At 42.9% G+C, this 25748-nt stretch overlaps 2 protein-coding genes across 2 annotated transcripts in view; one reads left to right on the top strand and one right to left on the bottom strand.

The window, feature by feature from the left end:
- Positions 1-9093, bottom strand: part of LOC107195029 (myosin-I heavy chain) — a 37724-nt gene extending 28631 nt beyond the window's left edge. The window contains exons 1-2 of the mRNA XM_015584785.1: positions 8794-9093; positions 2033-2139 (exon numbers count right to left, since the gene is read on the bottom strand). Coding sequence (XP_015440271.1) covers positions 2033-2139; positions 8794-8818 — 132 coding nt within the window. The 5' untranslated portion in view covers positions 8819-9093. The remainder of the gene's footprint in view (positions 1-2032; positions 2140-8793) is intronic.
- Positions 9094-11572: 2479 nt separating this feature from the next.
- Positions 11573-24656, top strand: LOC107195011 (kinesin-like protein KIF16B). The gene is given in 15 exon segments (XM_015584759.1): positions 11573-11708; positions 12206-12275; positions 14411-14521; positions 15524-15640; positions 16495-16931; positions 17462-17867; positions 17985-18269; positions 18640-19053; positions 19518-19715; positions 21625-21747; positions 22030-22131; positions 22312-22449; positions 22840-23898; positions 23996-24265; positions 24354-24656. Coding segments are annotated over 15 exon segments (4023 nt in total). The 5' UTR covers positions 11573-11661; the 3' UTR covers positions 24600-24656.
- Positions 24657-25748: the final 1092 nt, after the last annotated feature.

The following is a 25748-nucleotide window of genomic DNA, read 5'->3' as shown; positions in this document are numbered from 1 at the left end:
ATAATTCGCTGCAGATTTCTACCACTTAGGAGGAAACGCAATATGAAACTCTAAAAAAAAAAAAACGATTTTTTTAAAATGTTTTCTTAAAGTTTAACTCTTCAAAAGCACTATCCGAAACTGGTAAATTGATATTCGAAGAATTTACGAAGGTACAGTGCATTTCGAGTGCATAAATAATTTCAAGTCAAACTTCAAACGTAAAACGAAAGACCGAGGACAATAACCGTCAGCTAGAAAAATTCCTAAAGCTATTACTTCCAACCGAAGAAACCACCCCGAGAACGTCCAGATTCTATTTACTCCCCGATAATCCAATTAAGGAACCGAGATTCGATCCGGTTCACTCTCAGCGAAAGAAGTGCACCAATGTCCTCCCTTCCCCTCCAAATATTTCCGGTCCCGTAGCTGCCCGATACGTCCGGTTCGACTGTCAACTCATAAAGGAAAGAGAGTCCAACGAGATGATCATTTGGCCGTCTTGCCGCTCTCTTGTGGGGATCCCAGAGACGACTGTGGGAGGGAGGGGGATTAAAGAGCCCTCGCAAGTTGCGAGTCGCAACACAAGAAACGACAGTGGGTCGTCGTCTTCGTCCGTCGTCGGTGTCGGTCGTTGGGTCGGCAAACCCAGCGGATGAATGGACCTGGCCCTGGGGGTGGTTCACCAGCTGACTGAGGTTGTCGTCATGGCAACGGACCAACCCGGGAGCAACGCCCCACCCCTACAAAATTCATACCTACAGTTCCCTCTGTATACAGCTATATAGCCACCCCCTCCCCCAGCTTCCTCCACCCCCATCGAGGCGCTCTATTATACTTGGATTCCCTACTTTTAATTCTCTTTCGTACTCGCTCCCTGGAAACTCTCCCTGAGTCTTCTGCAGAGAAAGGGTTAAAACTTAACCCTTTTCTGGCTTCCACCAAGGAAGAATGAAACTTTTTATGACATTTTTTTACAAACTAATTTACAGATATTGGGGACAAACAGAAGTTTATTTACTGTATTCAGTATTCTACCGAGTTTCAAATAAAATGAAGACCTCTTTAAACGTTATCGAACTCGGAACTACAGTAAATCCTCGATGAGTGTTCGAAGGCTCATTGGCATTGACTAAGAGAGATCCCCAGATGTAACGCTGACTTTTTGATCCAATTTTATCAATAGTTTTAATGCCTGCCGCTTTACCATGCCACCAAAAGGCTGGGTCTCCAGTGACCCACGTTCGTTATTCGACGGTTTAATAATTCACGACAGCACAGGGTACGAGTTATCTGCAACTGGTATGCAGTATGGCGAAGCAAACAGAAATGTGTGCCTAGAATTCGTGTAGAAAAAACACGGAAATTGCGGTGAATCCTTGTCTTGATTGGATCGTTACGCGCTGCGGCAAAGAATGAACACTCGAGTGGCGGCTCGCTCAGGCAAGAGCATGGCAGAGGAATTCTAACTCTAGGACGTAATGACGAGAGGAATGACGAAATGAACGGACATCCGTTCGTCGGTTTTTGCGAAACACACTTTGTCTGCGCGGAGCGTGGCGGTTCACATATGCGATATCGACTGCGCGTGTTAGTTCCCGCGTGATTTCAACATGGACAATTATACATACTTTGAAATTCCATTTTAACGACCATATTATACAGAGTGGACCATGAAACGTGATCAGCTTAGATTATTCTATTGTCGTAAATAGAACTATTTTTGTAAGATAGCTATTTATAAGATTACTGTACGTCATAAATAGAATTAAATAGTCGTTTCTTAACCGTATACGCAAGTGTATTGCCAAAGTACCAAGGAATCGATATGTTGAATTAAATTTCAAAAGATTGTAAAGTTGAATAAAAATCGGAACAAACTATTAGTTGGAGCTCGACTTGAAAAATTCTATTCGGTGTTTCGATTCTCCCAGTGGCTATTTTGAACCATTCGGTCCAGTCACCTTAGGGGATCGATAGCAATCCGAGACTTTACCGGACCACGGATACAGGGTTTAATTCTGTCCAACGCTTGGATTCAATCAAAGGATACATATATCTGGTCCCTCCCGTATCGGACTTGGAGATTCCGATTGATTCCCGTCTCGTCGATGTCGCTGATCACCGTCATGTCCGGGACCCCGAACTCAGGGCTCGAGCCTAAAACAAAAGAACCATAAAGATGGGTTAGTGATACGTCGCCTAGTTAACAAGTCTGAGAAACTATATCTATTTATATGTTAACCCTAGGACGACGGTGTTGTGTGTGGGTCCATTTTGACCGGAATTTCAGAAACATCACGCACCATTCCAGTTTGCAAATACTATTTGAAGCGTACGGTTGTTTATACAGTGCACTCTTGATATATTACCGCGGCCGGGGCTGAAGGAAAGAAAAATTCTCGGAAGTGGCAATATATCGAGAGTTTACTGTACTATCACTTTATAAGACCGATATATTTTGAAGAAATTCGTTCCAAAACACATCTAAAAGTAGACTGTCTGATCATCAAAAACTTCCACCTTTCGAGGGTTAAAGCTCTCTATTAGAGCTCAGATGATCATTCGACATTAATCACACGTTTGGTGGACAGCAACGCGATATGGAAACCTGGTGAATTCCCCTGACCACCTGTTGTTCAAAGCAGACAATGCCCGCACGTGGTGATTCCTTGTCACCTCGAGTGGTCAATTTCGAGGACAATCGAACCTTTAATAGGAAATCGAGAACGCGACGGTGATATATAGTATTAGGGCGCCGAGGGCTCGAGAGATAAAGAGAATCGATCGAGAGGGGCTCTCTTAAACGATTACTAAAGTATTCATAAACATTCATATATGTAAAGAACAACAAATAAATTTCATAACAAATATTTTTAAACAGTGATTTAATTCTGCCAGTTGATAAGTGTTTAACTTAGAATTCAATAATTTTACAAAAGTTCATGAATTTTTGGGGAGAATTATTTTTCATCGAACCAAGCGATTTTCTTTAGGTTGCCTGACGATGGCAACCACTGTATTAAAGCCAATAATAAAATAAAATCACCGTATTTTAATGAACACCTGCTTGGCAAGTTTCTTCCCCCTTGAAAGAATTCTAAATTAGTCCCATGTTCTTCGAAAAATATTTTCAATTTACGCCCCACCTTGATGCGATCGGTAATTGCTCGCATCCCCTATGACGATAAAAAATATTGGCGCTGCACGTCGGCGGTTGGTAGTGTTAAAGCATCGAACAAAAAATCCAGACTTCACCCTGTCTCGACCGTGAGCCTCCTCCGATCATCAGGACGAACAACCACGTGCTCGCAGAAGGGCAGGTGCGACTACGTGCAATGCACCTGCGAGGAGCACCGTTGCCACCTGCACGTCAGCTGCCCTGGGTCCTACTTCCCCAAGGACGCGCGTGTCACGTGACTCTCCTTCTGGCCCGCCTTGCGAACTATCCGCGAAATTTAATATACATTTCAAGCCGGTTCGATGCTCGATCACCGAGGAAGATTTTTCCTGGAAGGACGCCGTATGTGCTTCACGCTACTAGCGCGGGAATCTTTGTCCCTCGACTAACCTATAAATCGATCTTCAATTGCGCAATCAACTGTGGATTATTCCCACTTTCAGACAATCACTCGAATTATCTCCTTCCTGGCATATTATAATAATTATGGTACAAATGTGTTCGAAAAACATGCAATAATGACCGAAGTAACGATCTCAAACTGCAGCTGCATTTAATTCTCTCTTTTTTTCACAGCCATTCCGGTTCCATGTTCCCGCGTGCAATCAGTTTCCGAGATTAAGCCGCGATTACAAGAAGCCGCCGCGCGACGAACCGCGTGCAAACTTCGGTGGGGTTCATTACGAGCAACTTGTATTCAATTTCCATGAACGGTGTTCCTACTAAGGCGATGTTTGTCTCTCTCGCCTGTTCTTCCATGAAACGGCCACCCTCCCCCCCCCCTTGCCGATCCTCCCCGAGCTTCCTATTTTCTCTGTCGTTCGTTGGAAACCGCGTGGCGCCCTAATTCACTGTTGTGTGTCACGTGACTTTTAGGGATTCCTGCGCAGCAGTAATCAGTTTTCAAAAACTTTCTAGGGACGTTTGTCTCGAATGTTACTGTTACGCAGATCCCCCCATTGATTGATACTTGTTTAATGCTAATGGAATACTTTATATATTTATTGATTTCCAGTGTGCAATAATTTTAATGGGAAAAGTAATTGTTCTTTTCTGTGAACAGTGTGTACTTGTATCTGAAAACGCTACAAGAATCCAAGATGGCGGCTTAACTTGCGGAACTGTGCATTTGAATTTTGTCTCTGTTCTTTGTTTTCGTGTTTTTCCCATTTATCGCGGGAAACACTTCAGCTTCGAGGTTATTGCGGTGACCGACGGGCAAGTGTACAATTTACGGCCGCGAGAGACCGGTGACACGCGGCTGGAATATTCTGAAGCACCGGGGAAGAAGACAGGGATGGCGGCATATTCATTAGCTTGGTATAATTATTCATCCTCGTCTCCTATCTGCCTCGAATAACGAATGAAACCTGGAAACTATGAATTTATCTGCCACTCTGTCTGTACCTTCGACCACGGGATACATTTTAACTTCGAATGTCTCGCCTAGGCATTATTAAAAGGGTTTTTATGGTAGCATTGACGAATCGCCAAACTTTACGTTCTTCACTAATTTCTGACGACAAAAAACTCCTACAAATGTACCTTATTAATACTTGACGAGCAATATCTCTTACGTTTATACAATTACATATATAATCAATTATACAATTATTTTGATAAATTGGTCTTATCGAATATCCTGCCTCGAAAAGTACTTCCCTTGTCCCATAGTCTTCTCTTAGGACGGGTAGCACAAGCTTCGTTTTCAAATTTATTCACCGCTGGCGAATAACGAACTTCTTGCTCGTATAATATCATGGGTTTATCGAAATAATGTTTCCTCGCGTAAAATCGTTATTCACGAATAAATTCCGTGGCTTCTGTACGTTGTCGGAAATAAAATTTGCCCAATAGGGTACGTGGGTATGTTTAACGAGCTCTCGTGAAAACGGGGTCTACCTTTCACATTCAATTAGTACACTGTCGAACCCGATCGGTAATTACAGCTTCCACGATCGTGTGTTTACGTTCGCTAGGCGCGGCTTGCTTAATTTTCTCCCCCTTTGTTCTCCCACCCCGTTCATCGTTCTTTTGCAGCTAGCCAACCTTCGAGAGAGAATTTATGACGTCGTCGATCGAGGCCGTGTGGCTTTCGTGCAACGATCCGGTAACCGACACGACAGTGCATAGTCCCCCGAAGTGTTCTCAGGGAGGTCGACGACACGTAACAACGGGAGGAAATAATTAACTCGAGGCACATTATCATACGGAGAACACCGACGGCGTTTAACCTGTCCGAAAAACGTTCTATCCTCGATTGAAACGATACGCACAAGCGAGCTGTGTTTCTCTCCTCGGGGCGCACGCAAGTGCCCCAACGAAATTCGATACCCTTTTGTTTTGGGTTGTGTCGAACGCCCTGATCCATCCTCGGTTCAAACGTAAACGTAAACAACTAGTTTTCCGTTGTGGATATTTACTGGAATTCTTTCCATTTCCACATTTTTAAAAGGATAATAATGATAACAAATTAACGTCCAATGACACATGAGTAGCTCAAATAGATTACTTCGCAAACGTGAAATTAAGGTTAAAACCTAGGTTCGATATTATAAACTACTACGAGCTTGTAAATTTTCTTTTTATGATTTTGGAATGTTTTAGCGAACTGTTCTTGATAATAAGGAAATGCGTCTTCAGAGAACTATAAAATTCATGCTCCAGCATTAGAAAGTGTTTTGACAGCCGGATCGTGTTTCACAATGCGCGTCGAGAGGGCAGCCGTGTCTCTCTCGAAACTGCTCTAGTGATCCTTCGAAACCGACCGTAGAGTTTCACATTCTCTGGTTAAATACGGTTTTTGACGACTATATCTGGTGAATCATTTGACGACCACGGCGGACGGGCACGAAATTCCGGGGAAACCTGCCCTACCATGATGCTGTGCGTTTCGTGACTCAGACAGGACTGTCCACGGTGTATTATACGCATACCTGCGGACCGTTGGAGAAGTTTCTGAAAGGGGATTCGATCTGGGTCAACGTAAATCAAATTTCGAAGAAGTTTTAGTCCGCGACGCCATTACTCGCCGATATGAGAAACGCTCGAGAAATTCGTTTAGAAATACTCCCGCATTTATCACGCGGACTGATAGGATTCTTGCGATCCGATCGATCGAGAATTACGGAATCGCTCGAGGCACGCGTCAGGTTGGTTTCCCGGAAACGTGTCTAGTATTACGATGACGCGTGGAATTAACGTTGTCGGATTTCAGCTTCAATTGCGGCGGTATTCTCATTGGTGACGTGGGGGAAAAAGCTATTTGTAGGAACTTTTTTGGTGATCAAAATGTAAGTGGAAAACTACGTCGAGTTATCGTTGCAAACTGAAAACTTTTGAATGCCATGGTTCTTCGTGGCTTTAGTTAAATTTCCAATTATGAAATTGAAAATTTCATGAAAATTTGTATTTTACTCGAAACATCCTTGTAAAATGGTAAATATAAAAAATTAATTGTTTAACAGTTTACTACAAATAAAGATGGAGTTATAGAAATTTTTGTGACATAACCTACCTTTCACATTATTTTAATAAGGTGGACGTGTGTCAATACTCCGTTTACTCGTTACTTATAGTATTACACATTACTTTTCCTCTGACTCGAGTTACTAAACGCATTGCACCCCCGGTCAGAAATATATGCACATGTACACCAAGCATGAATTCATACCGTAAGTGTAAGTGGTTTTATCGTACGCGACGTGATAACTTGACCGCGTTAATATACACGTATATACATCGTACACATCACCAGCTATGAATGCTGATTGTGTATATACCAGCAGCAGGATTGTGTCGGCTGGTCGACGCAGAACGTGGATTGCGTGGTAGAAAAAAGGGGTCTTTTTCTGTGGAACATTTAACGAGTCTTTCGCGTCACGACATTACTGTCGCAATCGTCGGAAGTGTTAACCAAAACAAATACCTACGCCTTCGAGATCGATAACTCCGAGTAAAAAAAGAAAAACATTACTGCTGACGCAAGACTGGTTTTAAAAATATAATTCGAAATTGGAAATTAATTTAAATCCTAGCTATAAATTTCAGAAATTAAGATTTAAATAAAAATTGTGTGGATATTTTGATATCGATCAAAGTGTGCGTGTGTATCTGCATTAAATAGATAAGAAGCTTTATTCGAAAGCGTGCACGTGAGCGTTCACCCTCTACCGACCGGCGCGATAAAGCAATTCGAAAGAAACGATGTGGAAGATGGAAATCTCTGGACGTATCACTACACTGCGGGTATATATATATAGAGAGAGAAAGGAAGGGTTGATGGATTCAGAGCGGAAGAATCATCGCATACCATCGGACGCCTGTCGTGTTAATCGCGTTTTCTTTGAAAAATTATTAATGACATTTACGCGTGTAACGCGCGTGCTGGTTTGGCATTAAGTGTCCCCCTTATGTATATACAACGAAGATAACGCGTGGCAAGTGACCACCAGATGTCGCAATGCAAATTAAACGGTTCAAGGAACAAATTGGTTGTCACACTTCGTTAATTGGATAAACGAAAATTACCTTGATTTCTCATATTTCCCTTTCAAAGTATTTTTTTTTAATGATAGTTTTCTTAGTCTAACTTTTTAAAGCGAGATGAGTTACTAGAAAATAGTTTAAAAACATTGCTCAAGAATTTAACCGTTTGTCCGGTTGACTTCGTGCAGAAAAATATGCGTGTTCCAAAAGGGCACGTGAGAGCAAGATTACACGGAGTGTCGATCGATGGGGGACATCGAACAACGAACGGTTTAAAAGCCACCACGAACTTGACATCGGCCTCACGCAAGCTCTGGCTTATCCTCTGGAACAATCGGTCAATGCTACTCCGCCCTGACTGACTAGCTTTCCTCAAAAACCTGATCACAATACGAAATGCCTTCGTCTGTTCGTTCATAGCGGTTGAACATTACCACTTATATACTTTCGAATTTTCAAACAGACAACTAATATTTACCAAAATAAATCCTTCGAACTGTATACAGCACTACATTTCTTAGAAAATGAAGTATTAATACGACGCTATTACGTACATGATTGTATAAATGTAGAGTTCAGAATATATACAGACGTTTTTTCCTATGATTGCGTTGTAAAGGGCGAGATTCAGAAATTACGATAGTGTACAGACTTACGCTTCTCATAAGAAGAAAATTTTATTAATAATATTAAAGTGTTAATATCAAAGGGCAGACAAAATAAAATTCAGTGCACATATATAATATAAAGTGATGTAATGGGCGAGATTCGGCAGATAGTGCGCTGCTGAACGATATAAGGTGGTTAAGAAAAATATCGCTATCATTATTTCGTACGAATCTCACCGAATGTACCGTAAACCAAGGATATAATACCAATAATCGAAAGGCAATGCACTCGCCCCTGTCGGTCCCACTATTATTCCCACTATTATATGTCCAGTTGCACCACCCAACGTACACCATAGGTACACACCGTGGTTATTACGCGCACGTACCCTTCCCGTGTTTTTTTCTCCACTCTGGTGTAAGGCAACAATAATTCTCTGCGCGTATTATCGTCTTTCATCAGGATAGGGAGAAATCGCGAAATACAGTGTACGCGAGCCCGAACATCGGGGGCCTCGAAAACGGTTAGAAACTTACCCTGCGTGAAGTGCTTAGCAACCATGATGTGCGTGGCTCGGGGCTCAGAACATTATTCTCCACCCCCTCGAACTCGAGGCTGCTGCTGCAGGGTAACGATATATCCGGGCAGGAGGAAAACCTTCACTGTTCACGCGCGTGATTACGAGCGTCAACAAACTGTATTCTCCGTTAAAATCACATGTTCGCGGACTGTCCACCGTTTCTACACGTACCGGGGTGTACATGCAATGAGTGTACTGTGTGCGATACGAGAGGACGCGGGCTAAACGACACAACGGACAACGCACATGCTCGACAGTTGCCACCCGACTGATGCCCCGCTCCGCTTCAGTCTCGCTTTTCAAACGAACTAACCCTGGACTCGCTGCGCCACCATGTTGCCTGGCTGCCTCCCACTCCCCGCCTTTGCGTTCTACTTTACCGACCGAACCGATGCCTCGGTCTACATTACCGACGCACCGTTCGCGAAAGTGTTACGCGGAGTAGCGGTGTGTCAGCACTCGCTAAATCTTTCAGATAACGGTCGTAATGTTTTCGACGAGAAACTAAAAATGGGAAACGCTGTGCAAAAATCAGGACATTACAGACTGGATTTTGTAACGTGATTGGGTTAGATGCATAAACGGATTAGATTTATTTGTGAAGATCTGAAAGTAGATTTGTGGTATCAGCCGTTGATTGGTGTAAATTCTAAAGAACGGAAAAGTATTTTCCAATAAAATTCACATACATATCTTTCATAAATCTCACATGTAATGGACGCAACGAACTCTTTTATTTCGGAATTGCATTATTACAGTATGTAGACGTACGTTTTTGGCGTAGTCGCAAGTACACGATGCCAGCATCGAAAAGGTTAGACGTACAAATACGAATGTGCGGATTCTGAATATGAACTTTGCCCTCCGACCGCGATAATTGTTTTTACGCACGTTCAATAGAGCGTATGGGGTAACAATGACGTTTTTATGTAGTGCCGTTATCGATTTATCCATGTGTTTTTCGTCTCTTGTCAACGGAATCGTGCGGATGAATAATAATGATACGAGAACGCGAGAACGGTAAGTGACGATCGGGCGACCGTATTTGGTCCTACGGGAAGTCACTCTACCTAAACAGAATGAAAAGTTCAATACGTTTTTCTGTAGCAGTGGTTTCGTGCTACCAGGCGCTAGGTTACGTCAGAGTCCAATCGACTATGAATCATTATGCATCCAGCATATCGTATAGCTTGACTTTTCAAGGCTCTCAGTTTTATGATTACCCGCGCTCCTCGATATCAAGTGCCGGTTTTATAATCATCGCCAGCAGAATTCGATTAATAGCTTGTTATCAGGTCAAACTAGATCATACAATAATCAGTAATCTATAATTAAATGTTCTAAAAATTAAAGTTGTTTTACGTAACACACTTTACGACTTGTTCTGGCTACAATTAGAATTTATTTTCAGAAACTCGCGGGATCTCTTTCATTAAAGTCCGTTGGGATGTATTTGTTTACGGCGCGTTTAGCGAAAAGCATCAATGGTCACACACGTAAATAAACATCAGGGGGAGCAACAGGCTACACACGTAGGCCCACGCCGAGAGAGTTGTCTGACCCGTTTCTGGCAGGTAGATAAATCGCGTCAGGTCGCGCTACAGACGAGACGAATATACGCGTGATAAAGACCACGCTTCGTCCTTTAACGAGATTGTGCCAAAAACTTTTGAAAGGTCCGTTGACCTGCGTGATGGTGTGGTGCGTCAGCGCTGGCGACGAGTTTAGCGCCGTCTATGACATTATTTTCTATTTACGAAGCACGGTGGCGCGGGCAGGTGGCCACGATCCTACCTCCCTTGTCCTGGATCCGTGCCCGCGGATAATGTGTAATCTCCAGGTGGATAACAAAACGACACGAATTCTTCGTACGACCGCCGTTACGCGCTAGAGAAACCGCAAAGCGTTTGATTTAGCTCTGTCGGTTTTGCTGCGTGGGTGGCTCTCGCCTTCTCCGTTCACTCTCCTCCACTGCTTTACCACCAACCGATCCTTGCGATGACGTCATATTCCCGTAGAAGGGGAATATAAAACCTGTTCGACCGTCCCTTTCTTTTTTCTCGCAGTTTCCACGCCCGATTCCCACTATCCGCCGCCGTCTATTCCGTCTCCCTTTCTCCCGCTGGCTTCTTTCTACTCGCTAGCTGCGTTTTTTCTTCTCCCGTTCGCGTGCGCATATCCTATTTATTTATTTACTTTTACTGGTTAGCTTTATACATTTAGACGAAGTCGACAAATTTTAATTGGTAACTCCATAAATGTATATAATTCTGCGTCGACATTGTAAAGCAAGTTGTATTTGTTATGTTAAATTGATTCATTGAAAAATTATGTACTTTACAATTTTGATTTGTATTTGTCATCTTCTAAAATTGTTCAATTTAATAACCACTAAAACTGTATTACGAAAGTTCATAAATACCCCGTTTACGATGTATTGTTAGTGTTTCTAATTTGTTAAAGGCGGTCGGCGTTCGCTGCGCCGTCACGAACAACGAGCAAATGTGCTGATCGCTTGAAATTAGGGATCCGCGCGCGTACGCGCATGCGCGGAACACGCAATTTTTTGTCTCGAACAGCGGCTTGCCAGCAGTCGTCCGTCTGTCGAGAACGTGTTAAGGACGATGTTTGCCGTCGTGCGTGAGTCACGACGACGTTTCGTAGCACGGCGTGGCCCGTCGACGATGTGTTGCTTGCGTAGCGTCGCGACGAACTTCGTTTTCGCGTAACGCGAACCGAAAAAAAAGAAGAACGGGACGAGAAATCAGTGAGAAGGATACACGGTGTACCGTGGCCCTGATCAGTCCATGCGCTACTCGTAGCCATGGCTTCAGTGAAGGTAGCCGTGAGGGTTCGTCCCTTTAACAAAAGGTGCGTGTGGTGGTGGTGGTAATGCGGCCAGTGATAACGATAAGTCGACGGGTTTCGCAATACGAATAGCTCGATCGAGTACGAAGTTCGTTCTCCCAGCCGTGTGAACGACTTTGTCGATTGGTCGAGCAATTTCGTCTAGGTCCGATACGAAAATTCCCCTATGACAATGTCCCCCGTGATGTTTTCATTTAAAATAGGTGAATACTTTCGGTCGCGATACCTGCACCCCGTTGAGCTAAACTAGAATTTGCTGGGACGATCAATCATATGCTCTCCATCGACCCCAGTGCGACTTGTGACGATATTCTGCCACCTGCTGTCGTCCCCGTATTACACATTAACCCTCCGTGTACACATATATGCCTTTTGTATCGAGCCTTCGATTATGTTGGTCTTTCACCTCATGCTTTTCGATGGCTACACCCATTGCTACAAAGAAAACCTTCGAAGTGCTTGAAGTTACGTGCGTGAACCTATTCCGATCTGTATTGCAGGGAACTGGCGATGAACGCGAAGATGATCGTGCAAATGGATGGCAAGAAAACACGTATTTTCAACACCAAGGTACCGTAGCATTCAAAAGCGATCGTTCTCGATGTTACACACAACCCTGGCTTATTAAGGTTAAACGCTTCATCTTTGTAACGTTGTATACATGGCGCACTGTCCGCGACGAAACGACTCCTGCCACAATCCCCCGAGCTTTGTCCTTAATGATCACGAATGGACGGACTTTCTAAAAAGATTTCTACCACGGTGGAACAAATTCTATTTTTCTTTTCTTCTGTTTCGAGAATGCCCCCCGAACTATATACCGTCGTTGACCGCCACGCTCTGCCTTTAACGCTTCTCTTTCTTTCTCTCTCTCTCGTGGCTCGAAACCGTGTCATAATTTCTGACCGAGCCGAACCCGGCTATTGACCCATTAACGTTATCCGTACCGTGACGTCGTTGGCCACGAACTGCCAGTGGATCTTCATTCCAGCTGAGATTATTTGTTGTTTCCCCGTTACGTCATTGATATCCACGCTTCTCAAGCGAAATCTCTGACCGAGATCTCACGGGTGAGATAGCGCGAACGGTACGTCATCTGATCGGAGAAAGTGCGAAAATCGTTGCTGGACCAATCCCGGACAAGTTGCTTTCCGTTGCGCCGCGTCGACCAATGGTACCTCCCGGCCCAGTGCAGTGCACATTTTATACAAAACGGAAATATGAAAATACCGTTACGGATCCCAAACATCACGATCCGTCGAATTCAAACGAAAAGTTTCATTTTTCGAATTTCTTCAATCGAATTCGAACCACCATAACTCTTGGATAGAAATTCTCGTCTATATGGTTTTCCGCGAATCTGACTCACCTTTCCCTTCTTCACGAATGACTCAGCGATATAAATAAGAAATCGTGTTTGTTTTATGCGATTTCTTATGATTTGTTTCGAAATCATACCACAGAAATTCGTGATTAACAGAATCGTTCGTGTTGCCGTTCCCTTATCAACGTCCACCGTGTATAATTACCATTACAGCTAATTTTCCGTTTTATCGGTAACGTGGTAAAACAGGTTTGTGGACGTTACAACGTAACTTCTCGAACTGTCCGATGGATCATTTGCATATGTTGTTGTGAACCATTCATGAAAATGTCTATACTTCTGCCGTGAACGTTTTCTTTCTCGTTTAACAAAGCAGTACGATAATTCTTTCCAGGTTGATATACATATAAAGAAAGCAAGCGAGATTGGTTGGGCAAAGAGTACAGTAACAGCGACGCAGCTAGCGATTTCGTGTAATTTATGTATCGTGACTCTCTGTCGACGCGTCCATAACCTTCCATTGAGAACCTCGAATTTTCTTATACTGCATCGAGCACGCTGAACGCTATTCTCGAACGATAATGATCCTCACCTTAGCTTCTCGTGCTTATTGCGGATTGCATGATCAGGGAACATAAGGAGTTTTACTTTTTAATTGCCTGCCTCTCGGTTTGTTGCGTAATACGCGGGACCGGCTTTCGATAGTGCGCCGATTAGTTATGTGGGATGCAGCCTAACGAATGCACGTGACATAAAGGCCTAACAGTTCGCCAGCCACTTGCGAGTGATGCGCTTCCTTCACCGTCAGTCATTTGTACCGGCTACTGACCTGTATCAATTCCATCAAGATCTAATATTCCAATTCCTAATATTAATACTATGCTACGTACACACAGGATGGGAACAAATTTATGGTGTTGCTGGGTCTGGGAAGAAATTTTCTAAATAAGGCTTCGTTTTCATGAAAAATTACTAGATATTTGTTAATTGTTTATGTCCTGTTAAACGGTCAGTTGTTTATCCAGCAGCTTTGATTTACTTTTCCACGAAGAATCACCCTCTGTTTGGTTATACCACGAATTTGTCCTCATCCTATACAATTGGGACATAGGGGAAAAGAATCTATCGATGGTGTGGATGGCTTAGTTGGTAGGACGGTGTGTGTATACATATTGTAACCTCGAATGACACACGAGTTCAATTTCCCGGTCAAACGATCCGCATACCATTGATGTAGAATGAGGATGAATCGATGAGATTTTTTTCCCTAGATTGGAACAGTTACTAAATAGTTATTTATATTATTGTTCGACATATAGAGTGTTGTTGAACTTCAAAATATGCGATGATTCCTATCAGGTTTGCCTTTGTTGTTTTACAGACACCGGGTAGCTGCAGAGAAATCGACAGAGAAAAATACAAAGATTTCACGTTCGATCATTCCTATTCGTCCTTCGACACGAATGACGAGAACTATGCGTCCCAGGAAGAGGTACGTGTGTGTGTGTCCATATACAATTCCTACTATTTTTTTTCTATAATAATGTTATTGAAAATATCGATACCTTTAAAATATGCAAGTATATTCTCGTGATCTATGAATCGATCGATATGTAAGATCGCATTCGGGGGTAACGGTTTTTGACGATGAGCCACAATCAGAATTAAAATAGAAGACCGGCATGCTCGCGCCGGTATAAAGTAACCATTGTCGTAAGAACAGATTTTAATCGAACGATTCTCCAGTATCTTCGAGATCGGTGTATCGTGAAGATAAGCGCCGGCTTTATCACGTGAATAAATATTTCAAGTATACATACTCGAAAAACAAACCGTACGACAAAACCACTTCAGGTTTATATCGCGTAATTAAAATGTGCGTAATTAAACTATCGCATCGATTAATACGCACAAACAGCGGTTTTATTTTTATCAACCGCGGCACTTCATTTTTACTGTCAACAGTGGGAACACAATCGCTTTTTAATTATCGAGGGGGTCTGATATGTTTGGCGACTCTCGTTGGAAGTTTTCCTGAACGTTCAACCATCGATTGAATAATTCTTGCCGTTCGGTCTGTAAGCTGGCCTAGCTGCGAGCGGCAAGAATCATCCAAGTATGGTGTAATCTCTATTAACAGTAGAACTACCAAGTAGTCACATAAATTAAAAAGTTACAATGTATTTTCTCAGATCTTTCGCAACTTTTATTGAAATATGAAAGTGAAGAAATTAGTTTATAAAGTTGAATATTTTCAAAAGTTTGTCATGTGTATCGATACGATGAAAATGGATATATACGTTTAACGTTGGTAGTTCTAGCGTTAGAACTGTTTCGTCCATTGGCTCATTAGTAGACTGCGGATTATATGCATTAAAGAATATCTTCACATCTGTATGTATTTGCAAATCACTTCGAAAAATGTTATTTTACATAAATAGGTACTGTAAAAAGCAAAATGGTTGATCATTATGTTTTTGTTGGTGTCTTTTAGGTATTCTACGATCTTGGTACGGACGTGATAGAAAGTGCCTTTGAGGGCTACAATGCCTGCGTCTTTGCATACGGCCAGACAGGGTCTGGGAAGACCTTCACGATGATGGGCACACCGGTAATAACCGATTTTACCGTCGACCATTTCCAAAAAGTGTGGTATGCGTTTACCGAGCTCGAAATAATTAGAAGGTCACCTGCTGAAATTAGTTCTCGGCGGTTCAATGCCTCGAGAGTGGTCCCGATCATTATGTCTCTTTAACACGGCGTGACAATTCTAATGTATGTACATATATACTATTAAGACTATCTATCGAATGGTCTGTACAAAGAAGAAAGAAAATATCTGAATACAAACATAGAAACACGATTATCTGATTATCTCGAGCATTTCACACCCCCTATTCATAGCCGTTGTCCATGTCACACAAATTACAACCTATAAAACCACCCTAAAATGTTGAGTTCTTGTATATTGCGGTTAAACTAAAAACGAACTAAGCATGCCATGTCTGAAGTCGCGTTAAGAAATAATGTTTCTCTAAGGAAAAGTGGTTCGTTTTTATTTTAACCGCAATATGTACAGATTGAAAATTTTAGGGTGGTTTGATACTTATGCCACGCAGTGTATACTCTTTTTTTTTATACATGTTTTCCGATCCGCTCGAAAATAGAACCGTGTTCAAGGTCCGTTAGCATTTGATTATCATATGTATCACGCTTGGACGCCCATCAAAATGATTGATCGCGTCTGCTTATTGCACGGCGAGCAAACGGGCCACGGCGATTTATTATAACAATTGTGAAACACAGACACACACACGGGGCCCAGGACTTTCACTCAAGACTGGGCGATTTCTACGAGTTTTCCACGTTGGGAAATGACTGCGCCGTTTTAAATTTCGTTCGAATCCGTTACATATATATATATATTATTTTCTTTCTTTTTTCTTGGATCGCATGTGTCCGTAGGAGGCTCAGGGATTGATACCGCGGATCTGCAAGACGTTGTTCGCCAGAATGGCCGCCGGTAAGGAGAGCGGTGCATCGTACAGAACGGAGGTGTCCTTCCTGGAGATACACAACGAGAGAGTGAAAGACTTGCTGAGGCTGGATCAGTCGCAGTCCCATTCTCTCAGGGTGCGGGAGCATCCTAAAAGGGGGCCTTACGTCCAAGACTTGTCGAACCACCTCGTGTACGATTATTCAGACATTCAGGTAAAACCGCCCACCCACGCATCTCCGTCGTGAGGTAACACGCACAGAACCACCGCCAGCACAAACATGAACGACGTGAGCAGCAGGAGTCACGCGATTTTTACGATAACATTCGTCCAAGCCGGACTGTCCGAGGGCAACATGCCGTCGGAGACCGTTTCGAAGGTGCATCTTGTCGACTTGGCCGGAAGGTAGCAGAGACGCACGCATATATATATGTATCAAGAGACAGTCCTTGTGGTTTAATTAGGATCATTTACTTTGGTTTAGAGCACTTTTGATAATACGTGTACAGTCGAGCAGCTGGATATCAGTTACAAAAACACGATATACAGTGGACTTTTGATATATTGCCGCTTGACATATTACCATGTGAGGTACTACCCCCTCCACACGTACTTTAACGCATATACGAATTCGCTTTCCCGCCACGTTTTGCACACCATCCCCACCAGCACGATCCAGCTTTTACGCAGACGTTGCAGTAGGGGCTACGACGGTAGAACTACAAAATTTCGTCAAGTTCATGGTTTAAAATAGCTACCCATGACAACACCCTCGGCAATACATCAAGAGTCTAGTTATAATGAAAATTCCGATTTGGGATTAAAGTTAGTTAGCGCGCTACGTTAGGGCTAATGTCTATTGAATATTCCTGTACTATTATGCATCGAATTACATTAAAAAATGTATGCATATCCTTTTTATATGTGGTTTGCAGCGAGCGTGCTAACGCAACGGGAGCGACCGGTCAACGACTGAAAGAAGGTGCCCATATTAATAAGTCATTGGTGACATTAGGTTCTGTGATATCGGCGCTCGCGGAGGTCAGCTCCACGAGCGACGTGTCCTCTTCGTCTAAGCGAAACGTCTTCATACCGTATCGGGACAGTGTGCTCACGTGGTTGCTAAAAGATTCCCTCGGTGGTAATTCCAAGACCATTATGATAGCAGCTATTAGTCCGGCTGATTGTAACTACGGTGAGACGCTGAGTACGCTGAGGTACGCGAATCGAGCGAAGAATATCATCAATAAGCCGACCATCAACGAGGATCCGAACGTGAAACTGATCAGGGAACTTAGGGAGGAAATACAGAAACTGAAGTCCCTTATTGGGAAGGATATGGCAAGTATTAGAAGGCAGATGCATAATATCCACCAGGAATTCTTACTATTGGAAGAGGGAATTTAGGATTTTATATGTATAAGAAGATATTTTTTTTATCATATTCAACTTTTGCAGAGCTTCGAAAGGCCGCCGCAAATGTTACTGGCACAAATCCACGAGAAACAAGAGCAGGAGAAAGTGTTGACAGAAGAGTGGACGGAAAAGTGGAGGGAAACGCAGCAGATACTCCAGGAACAGAAAGCGTTGGGTCTCCGGAAGAGTGGCGTCGGGGTTGTTTTGGATTCGGAAATGCCACACTTGGTAGGGATCGATGACGATCTTCTTAGCACCGGTGTCACGTTGTATCACCTGAAAGAGGGTAGAACGTTAGTTGGAACGGAGGAAGCATCTACCGCGCAGGTAATATCTGTTCTTAAGTCATCCCTTATACCTTACATGTACACTGACGTGCAAACTCGTCTTCCGCTAGGGAAAAATGTGGCGTAAGAAAAGGGCCTTTCAATTAACCATTTGATTTAACATTTATTTCACTACCTGAAATAAATTTTGCCAAGTGGTAGAAGGCCCTTTCCCCACGCCACGGGAAAGTCGAGTTTGCTTGTGGGTGTACAAGGGTGTTTCAGAACAGTCCAAGTATTCCGCGATGATCTTGTGACAAAAAAGTTCAATCGGTTACTTTTTTTTTTTTTTGGAACACCTTGTATATTCAGTTACCCAAGTATGTATACACATACATATTCGAACGTAACACACACGACTCGGTAAACAGGATATCGTATTGACCGGCGTGGACGTCGAGCCGGAACACTGTGTGGTGGAGTTAGATACCGGCGTAGCGACCCTTCATCCCCTTTCTCCCCACTGCTGGATCAACACCGCTCAAGTGGACAAACCGACGCGACTCTCGCAAGGTTGTATTATTCTTCTGGGCAGGAACAATATGTTCCGATATAACGATCCGGCGGAGGCGGCCAAGCTAAGAAAGGAAGGTGGAACGGGTAACGGTAACTTACAGTCGACGGTCGTCAATCTTTCAAGATTGTCCCTCTTGAGCTGGAGCGTCTCGGATTTGCATGCCTCCTCCTCTAGCGATAATCTGTTGAACTCGAGCGAGGATCTACGAGCGCTCGAGGAACTGGAACAGCAGAAGGCTGCCCTTATCAAGGAGAAGGAGGATTTCAAGGTTCGTGAATCGATGAACCAGCATTTGCTGTATCTTATTATTCGTATATACAGGGTGGGCCACGAAACCGTGATCAGATTACATTATTCGACTGCTATAGAAAAGAATGTTTACAAACATAATCAAATTTAGCACGTGGCACAAATTTTGTAATTTTTCTTTAAACTAGAAGATAAAAAATTGGTTATCATGAAAAAAAAAAAAACTGAAGATAACCTTGAAAACTCTGGAAAAAAGAGTGTTGACAAAAAATTGTGGTACAATCATCTTTAAGCTCTCTCTAAAGCTGATCCCGTTTCGTGGTCTACCCTGTATATTATGCACAGAGGGGGGGGGGTAGTTAAGAACTGGGGTACAGTTAGTGTCGTGAAAGGTCGTCGGTAGACATAAAGCTTCAGAAATGTCTCCTTTGATTTGTTTTGAGAATCACCAAAAAATGCGTATTCTTTCGTATCTGCACGCAGAGGGAACAGGAAGAACGAGAAGAGCGATGGACAGCGCGAAGAGAGGCCCTGGAAGGCGCCCAGCGTGAATTGGAACGCGAATGGGGCGCCCAATGGAAAGAGTGGGCGGACGCGATATCCGCCCTCGAGTCACGGCAACGGGAGTTACGGAGCCGACGTCACCATCTGGAGCAAGAACGACGTGACGAAATGACGCAAGTAAGTGACACGGACGCGCCGTCCCCGGACTTGAACGTAATCTCGATCAAGTATCAATTCTACCTCGTCCTTATTGCTCTCGGTGTCCTTATTTGCTTGTCTGGCAACATCATCATCTACTCGCACGTTTGCCCGTTGAACATGTGACCCTTGTACCATCAGGGATCCTCGTGTTCCTCGTGCTATCTAAACACGAATCATGTCGAGTGCTCGATGGACGATGGATGTACACCGAACGGAAACGTTCGTGTTCTATCGTCGACGCTTACGATAATAATAATGACGAATGTCGTTCTAACCTAAAAACACAGTAGAGAATTCATTCAAGACAAACGAAAAGAAAATGAAACAAAAAGACTATAAAAGGGTGCTTTGGAAAAACGGCGTCTATCAGGCTCTTCGCCGGAACTTGTAACATATGTAATGTGTATAACTGTTAAATAGGACAATATTTGTCCGGGAATTATATATATATATATATATGTTTCGTTTCTACACACGGATGATACATATTATATTAATACGGGAGAATTTTTCTTTCCCGTGAAAACGACGCGCCTATTTTACAGAGAGAGACAATATATTATATATATAGTCGCTTAGAGTTTAGTACGCCTGGTGCATGTAGCGGTTTTAGATAGAAAAGAAAAAAAAAGACTAATACCGCCCGCCATCCCAGAAATATGAACTGTGCCAGTGTTGACGAGATATTGCCGGACAAATGGCATTCTATGGAATGTTATTACCAACTAAGTACCTTAAGTAGATGTTAAGGTTATAATTAAAAAGATAAAAAAAAGAGAGAGAGAGCGAGAGAGATGAAAAGTTATTGTGCATATCTGGGCCTGTTTTTTTTTTTTTGTGTAGAAATTGTTCTATATGGGTTTGTTATGCGAGAAAAAGAACGAAAAGAAAACTGTTGTTATACCGATACCTTGTTGATTAATAAAATTTTCTTACGAAAATTGGCCTTCGATCTTCCACGAAACGTTTTTGCACGCACACTCTGTATACATATTTCTGTTTTTTCTCACGTAATATAATACTCGTTAAGTAACACAAACATACACACATAACCGTGATGGTCGGATTAACGGATCCCGATTAACAAACCCAATTGTATCTTTGTTAACAAAATACGATGGGGCACGTCCGCGCGTGCACTGTGTCTCGACCGCTAACGTGTGGGGGATTAGAGAAACTAACTAACCGATCTCTCAAGGTAACGTATCGCGATAACATCGATCTGTTTCATGTTTTTTTTTTCTTCTCTATATATATATATATATTTTCTTCCGTAATCCTCGTTTATATATTTTTATTAATCGATCGTTTCGTTGGGAATAAGTTGTGAATAATCCGATAAATCTTGGTTTATGTCGCATAGATTCTAGTACCGTTTGATATATAGCAAAAAAAAAGCATGCTTTATCATTTGTATCCCATGAGATTTGATTTTCGTATGGTAAAATTTACCTATGATTCATCATTTCTGCAGACCTGAGCAGATTGAAATTACTCCAAAGCAATTCATTCGGTTCCAAGAAATTTAGTACACATTTATACAATATTTTTTTCTTACTTAATTTTACAACAAATTATATTTAAATTATAACGATAAGAAACGGTCACGAAAAAAAAAGTAATCAGTTGTATCACGAAATAAATTGACTGTGTGGTTGTATTGCTTTTCTTTTTTTTTCATTTTGTACTTCCAACATAATTTTTTGCCCAGGTCGAATATTTTGTCAGCTATCTCATGCACAACACACCGTTAGCTAGTCCGCCGCGTCACGTGTTTTCCTCGGTTCGTTCGCTCGAATAGTTATGCGATCGCATCTTATACGATACTTTCTTTCAGTTTACCCTTTTTTTTGTTAATGCATCGATTATGTATGTGTGGTACCAGGTAGAAAGTTTATGTAGGGAAGTCGCCTCTCTGCGCACAGCGTTGCAGTCCAAGGATCGTCAGTTCCAAGAGTTCATGAGCAATCACGAACCCGCACAAAGATTCCAACAGTGGTGGGAGAAGGTAAGAGATTTAGAGAAAGGAATACAATTTCGAAATACATTTTTTCGCGGGCATGCCGTAGTCTCTAGGGGAGCACGAACCGTATATACATATATATATATATAATCGCACGCAGCAAACACCTGCATCGTGACCATTTTCTTTTTTTTTTACTTCTGTTTATTCGTTTAATTTTGTCCCTCCTCGTTTTTCGATTATGCTGGGGGGATGTGTGTTATATTGGTAATGGGCAATAGTCACACGGTCCCTGGGCTCAGAAAGAAAAAACTGGTTCCATTTCAGACGGACGACGGTGCTGGCAGTGACGGCAGCTTGCCAGAATCTTGGTCGAGTCTGAATGACGATAAATGCGTCGACGCGATGCGAGAGCTTGTTAATCATCATGTGAGTAAATTTACCATCACGCACAGTCGCTAATTATAATTCTCTGGCAAACTAGAAAGTGTTTGCGTTACCGGTCGCTCCGAAACAATTCGTTACAGAGCGCGCACAGTCGATGGGTTTAATAGGTTGGGACGATTCACAGATAACGAGGAATAAACTAGTACACGTTTGGAATTTCAGAAGAAAGAATTGGCCGCCTTGGAGACCGAGCTGCAGAACAAAGTCAGGTCGTTGAGCGAACATCAAAGCAAAGTGGATAAGATGGAGGAGGAGCTGATGGAGATAGCCAGGAAACAGAAACACATGTTCAACTTGGAAGTAAATGAGCCACTCACTTTCGATCACTGATATGATCACGTCGAATCGATGGTAGAAATACGGTGAATATTTTGTAACCCCTTAAAATATTCACGGTTATTGAGCACTCGGAATACCCCCATTGTGATGGATTAGATAAACATAGATAATTTTACCTTCATACTTTTCCAAAACTCTTAGTTTTCCCCTCCTATAATATACCAACTGCTGTTTTATACAAGACCATACAAAATTGTGAAAGGAAATTTAGAAGGTTAAATGCTTAGGAGGTTTTAGAGGGTTAAATGCGGGAGAGATTGAAACTGTACACATATATCCTTTCTACCATCGATTATACTCACTCGAGAATAGTATTGACATTTACTATTAAATAATGTGTATCCTTGCCAGTTGGAGGGCGAAGGAAACACCGAGAAGAAATTACTTCTCGCGAAACGGTCGCAGGAGCAGCTCCAGGAGATTCTGAAGCGCAAACAGAGCCTGTCGTTGAACCTGAAACGTGCGTTGCCCGCCTCCCCGGACGATCGTTCCTCGAGCGGCGACGAGACCCATGCGAACAGCTCGTTTCCGAATGTATCCAATAAAAAGCTTCAGATAGCGTCCGCTTTGAGTCTGGTGCCGCAGACCGTTCCAAGTTCCATCGAGACCGCGGACACGTTTCACACAGCCGCGGCCGATTCGCCGGAGCCTCGTATTCCCTTCGAAGATCTGGACGCCAAGGAGTCGCAGGCATTGCTGGACCACCAACAGAAGGAGTCAGACAGGAAGCAGGAAGCTGCTCCCGAGGGTGTTCGCGTGGAGAACGACAGAGGGACATTCTTTGCGTTAGATGGTAAAAGTTTGAACGTGAACAGGAAGTCTTCCGGCGGTGAAAGTATCACGGAACCGGAAAAATGCAACGGTAGTAATAACACGAACGGCGAGAAAGCGGACTCAAAGTCACCCACGAACTCGACGATGGACGACGAGATCCCCGAGGACTCGCTGGACTCGCCCGTGCACCAGAACCCGGCGATGAAACGACTGAACCAAAGAATCGCCCGTCAACGAATGATGGTGATGAGATGCCTGGAGGCGAACACACCCTCGAAGGACGATCTGAACCGGCAGATAGCTATCCTACAAGACCTTCAGAAGCAGCAGATCGAGCTAGAGGTGTCGCTTACTGAGGACGAACGGAAGGGGCATGCGCCGAGCAATTCGCAATACGACGGCGATGATAGACTAGCGAGCGGCGACGCGAATGATCGTGTGCAGACTACTATTGTGGAGACGAAAACTTGTCGCGAGTCGGAATCCACGAACAACTCGGCTACTTTGTTGACCGTGTCCACAACGCGATCACCTGTCCTTAGGAACAACAGGCCTAATAACGAGGAGCAGTACCTGTCCGAGTCGGTTGCACCTAGAATAGCATCCGGTAGAGGATACTCGACTGTTTACTTGACGGTAATTGCCAGTAACACGTCTTGAAATGTCCCCATGTAGACAAGCATTTCTGTTTCCTGATTATGGTTAACTTCTGTCATTTGTATTGTTCGTTTAGAGTCAGAACCGAGGCGATCGACTGAGTAGTCCGTACTCCCTGACGATCACGAGGTCTCTGCCGTCGTTGATAGCGAACGACGTTGACTGCGACAATGTGATCAACATGATCGTCAGTGTACCATCTTACGTGATACGCGGAGCCGGCACGTCCAGTCATTACGAGTACGAGGTACGCGTTGTCGCCCAAGACGACAGCTGGACACTTCTGCGTCGTTATAGAAGATTTCGTGAATTGTATACTTCAATGAGACAGAAGTATGGTAGCAAGGTAAATCGTGTTTTCACGTATTCATCGCCCTTGAAGCTGTGAAAAATAGATTTTGTAAGTGTTTGTTTTTTCGTCAACTGTCGTACAGGTAGCAGCAATACGCTTTCCACCCCGACAAGTTTTCCCAAGATACGAGGTCGTGGCGCGGCAACGTAGGAAACGATTAGAAGAGTATCTGCGACGATTGATACTGGTCTGCTCGGAATTGTCGCACTGTGAACCTCTCTACAAGTACAACGGCAACTTAAGCAACATAGATAAGCAATCATTGCTGGAATTCAGTTCGTTCTTCAGACGGGGGACATTCGAGAGCAGCAAGTATGGTACAAGCTAAAGAGACGCGATTTTTCCCCCTCGAGGTCCGACGAAACACGATCGGGACTCGAAGCCAGCGGGCATATTATACGTATATATAGGAGATGTTTAGAATTCGTTGTATTTTTTTATATAAAGACGAATTGAAGGGGGGGGGGGAGGATAACGCTAAAGTGGAAAAAATATTAGTGAAGTACAGTTACCACTTTGCGCGATGATTATCCATTGTATATGTACCAAAATATGTTTCCAAAAGTTTATTGTTTATAAGACTGATGATGTGTATCGCATATTTAAACTATTCGTTTGTTCTTAGCGTTAGCGAGGGGAAAAGAACAAAATTTATGTTTAAGGGGAACACACAAGATCTGGCTAGTCTCGAGAATATTTTTTTTTGTTCGATGTAATCTATTCCGTGGGCCGAAAGTGCATTCCAGATCTTCGATACCTCGACAAAATTTCGTGGATGTACGGCCAATTGTTAACAGGTTGCAGATATTTTCCTAATGTTTTTCTCCCTTGTTAGGACGAAACCAGTTACAAAGTGTATCTTTCCCGTTTCGGTGGTTTTCACGAACCGTTGGTTTCGATCTGTTTGAAACTCGCGCGCGCCTCTATCGCTGACGATAAGTAGCTAGCCCAGTATTGTTAATACAAAGTACACGCACGAGAGATAACGCATCATTTGTTGTACGCACGAGATAACGCATAATTTGTTGTGCGCACAAGCACGATGACCATACTATATTTCTATAATCGGGCGTGATATCAGTGCTCGTGATAATAATTAGATTTTTCAGAAATGATCGCGTTTATTTTTTCGTCGGACAGCGTCTATGTATACATTTGCGTGTTCGCGGCGAAGTTTGTAAAAAGGATGACAAAAAAAAATGGATCACATTGAACAGCGATGATAAAGTTGACATTATGCAATATGCTGGTACTGAAACGAATGAAGTCTTGTTAATCGATACTATATCGATCATTCTTGGCAAAATGTTTAACCGCCACATTGTAAAGGCTGCTTCGCGAAAAGAATAAGGCATATGATGTTAACCTTAAATAAAAAAAAAAAAAAAAAAAAAAAAAAAATGTAAAATCCTATACGCTTCTCAAACTCAAGATTTCTATACTCGATTTAAAGAATTGTGTTTCTCCATTTTGCCTT

Source organism: Dufourea novaeangliae, unplaced genomic scaffold (assembly GCF_001272555.1).
Source record: "Dufourea novaeangliae isolate 0120121106 unplaced genomic scaffold, ASM127255v1 scaffold8, whole genome shotgun sequence".
NCBI classification, from domain to species: Eukaryota; Metazoa; Arthropoda; class Insecta; order Hymenoptera; family Halictidae; genus Dufourea; species Dufourea novaeangliae.
This window is presented reverse-complemented; position numbering and strand designations above follow the sequence as displayed.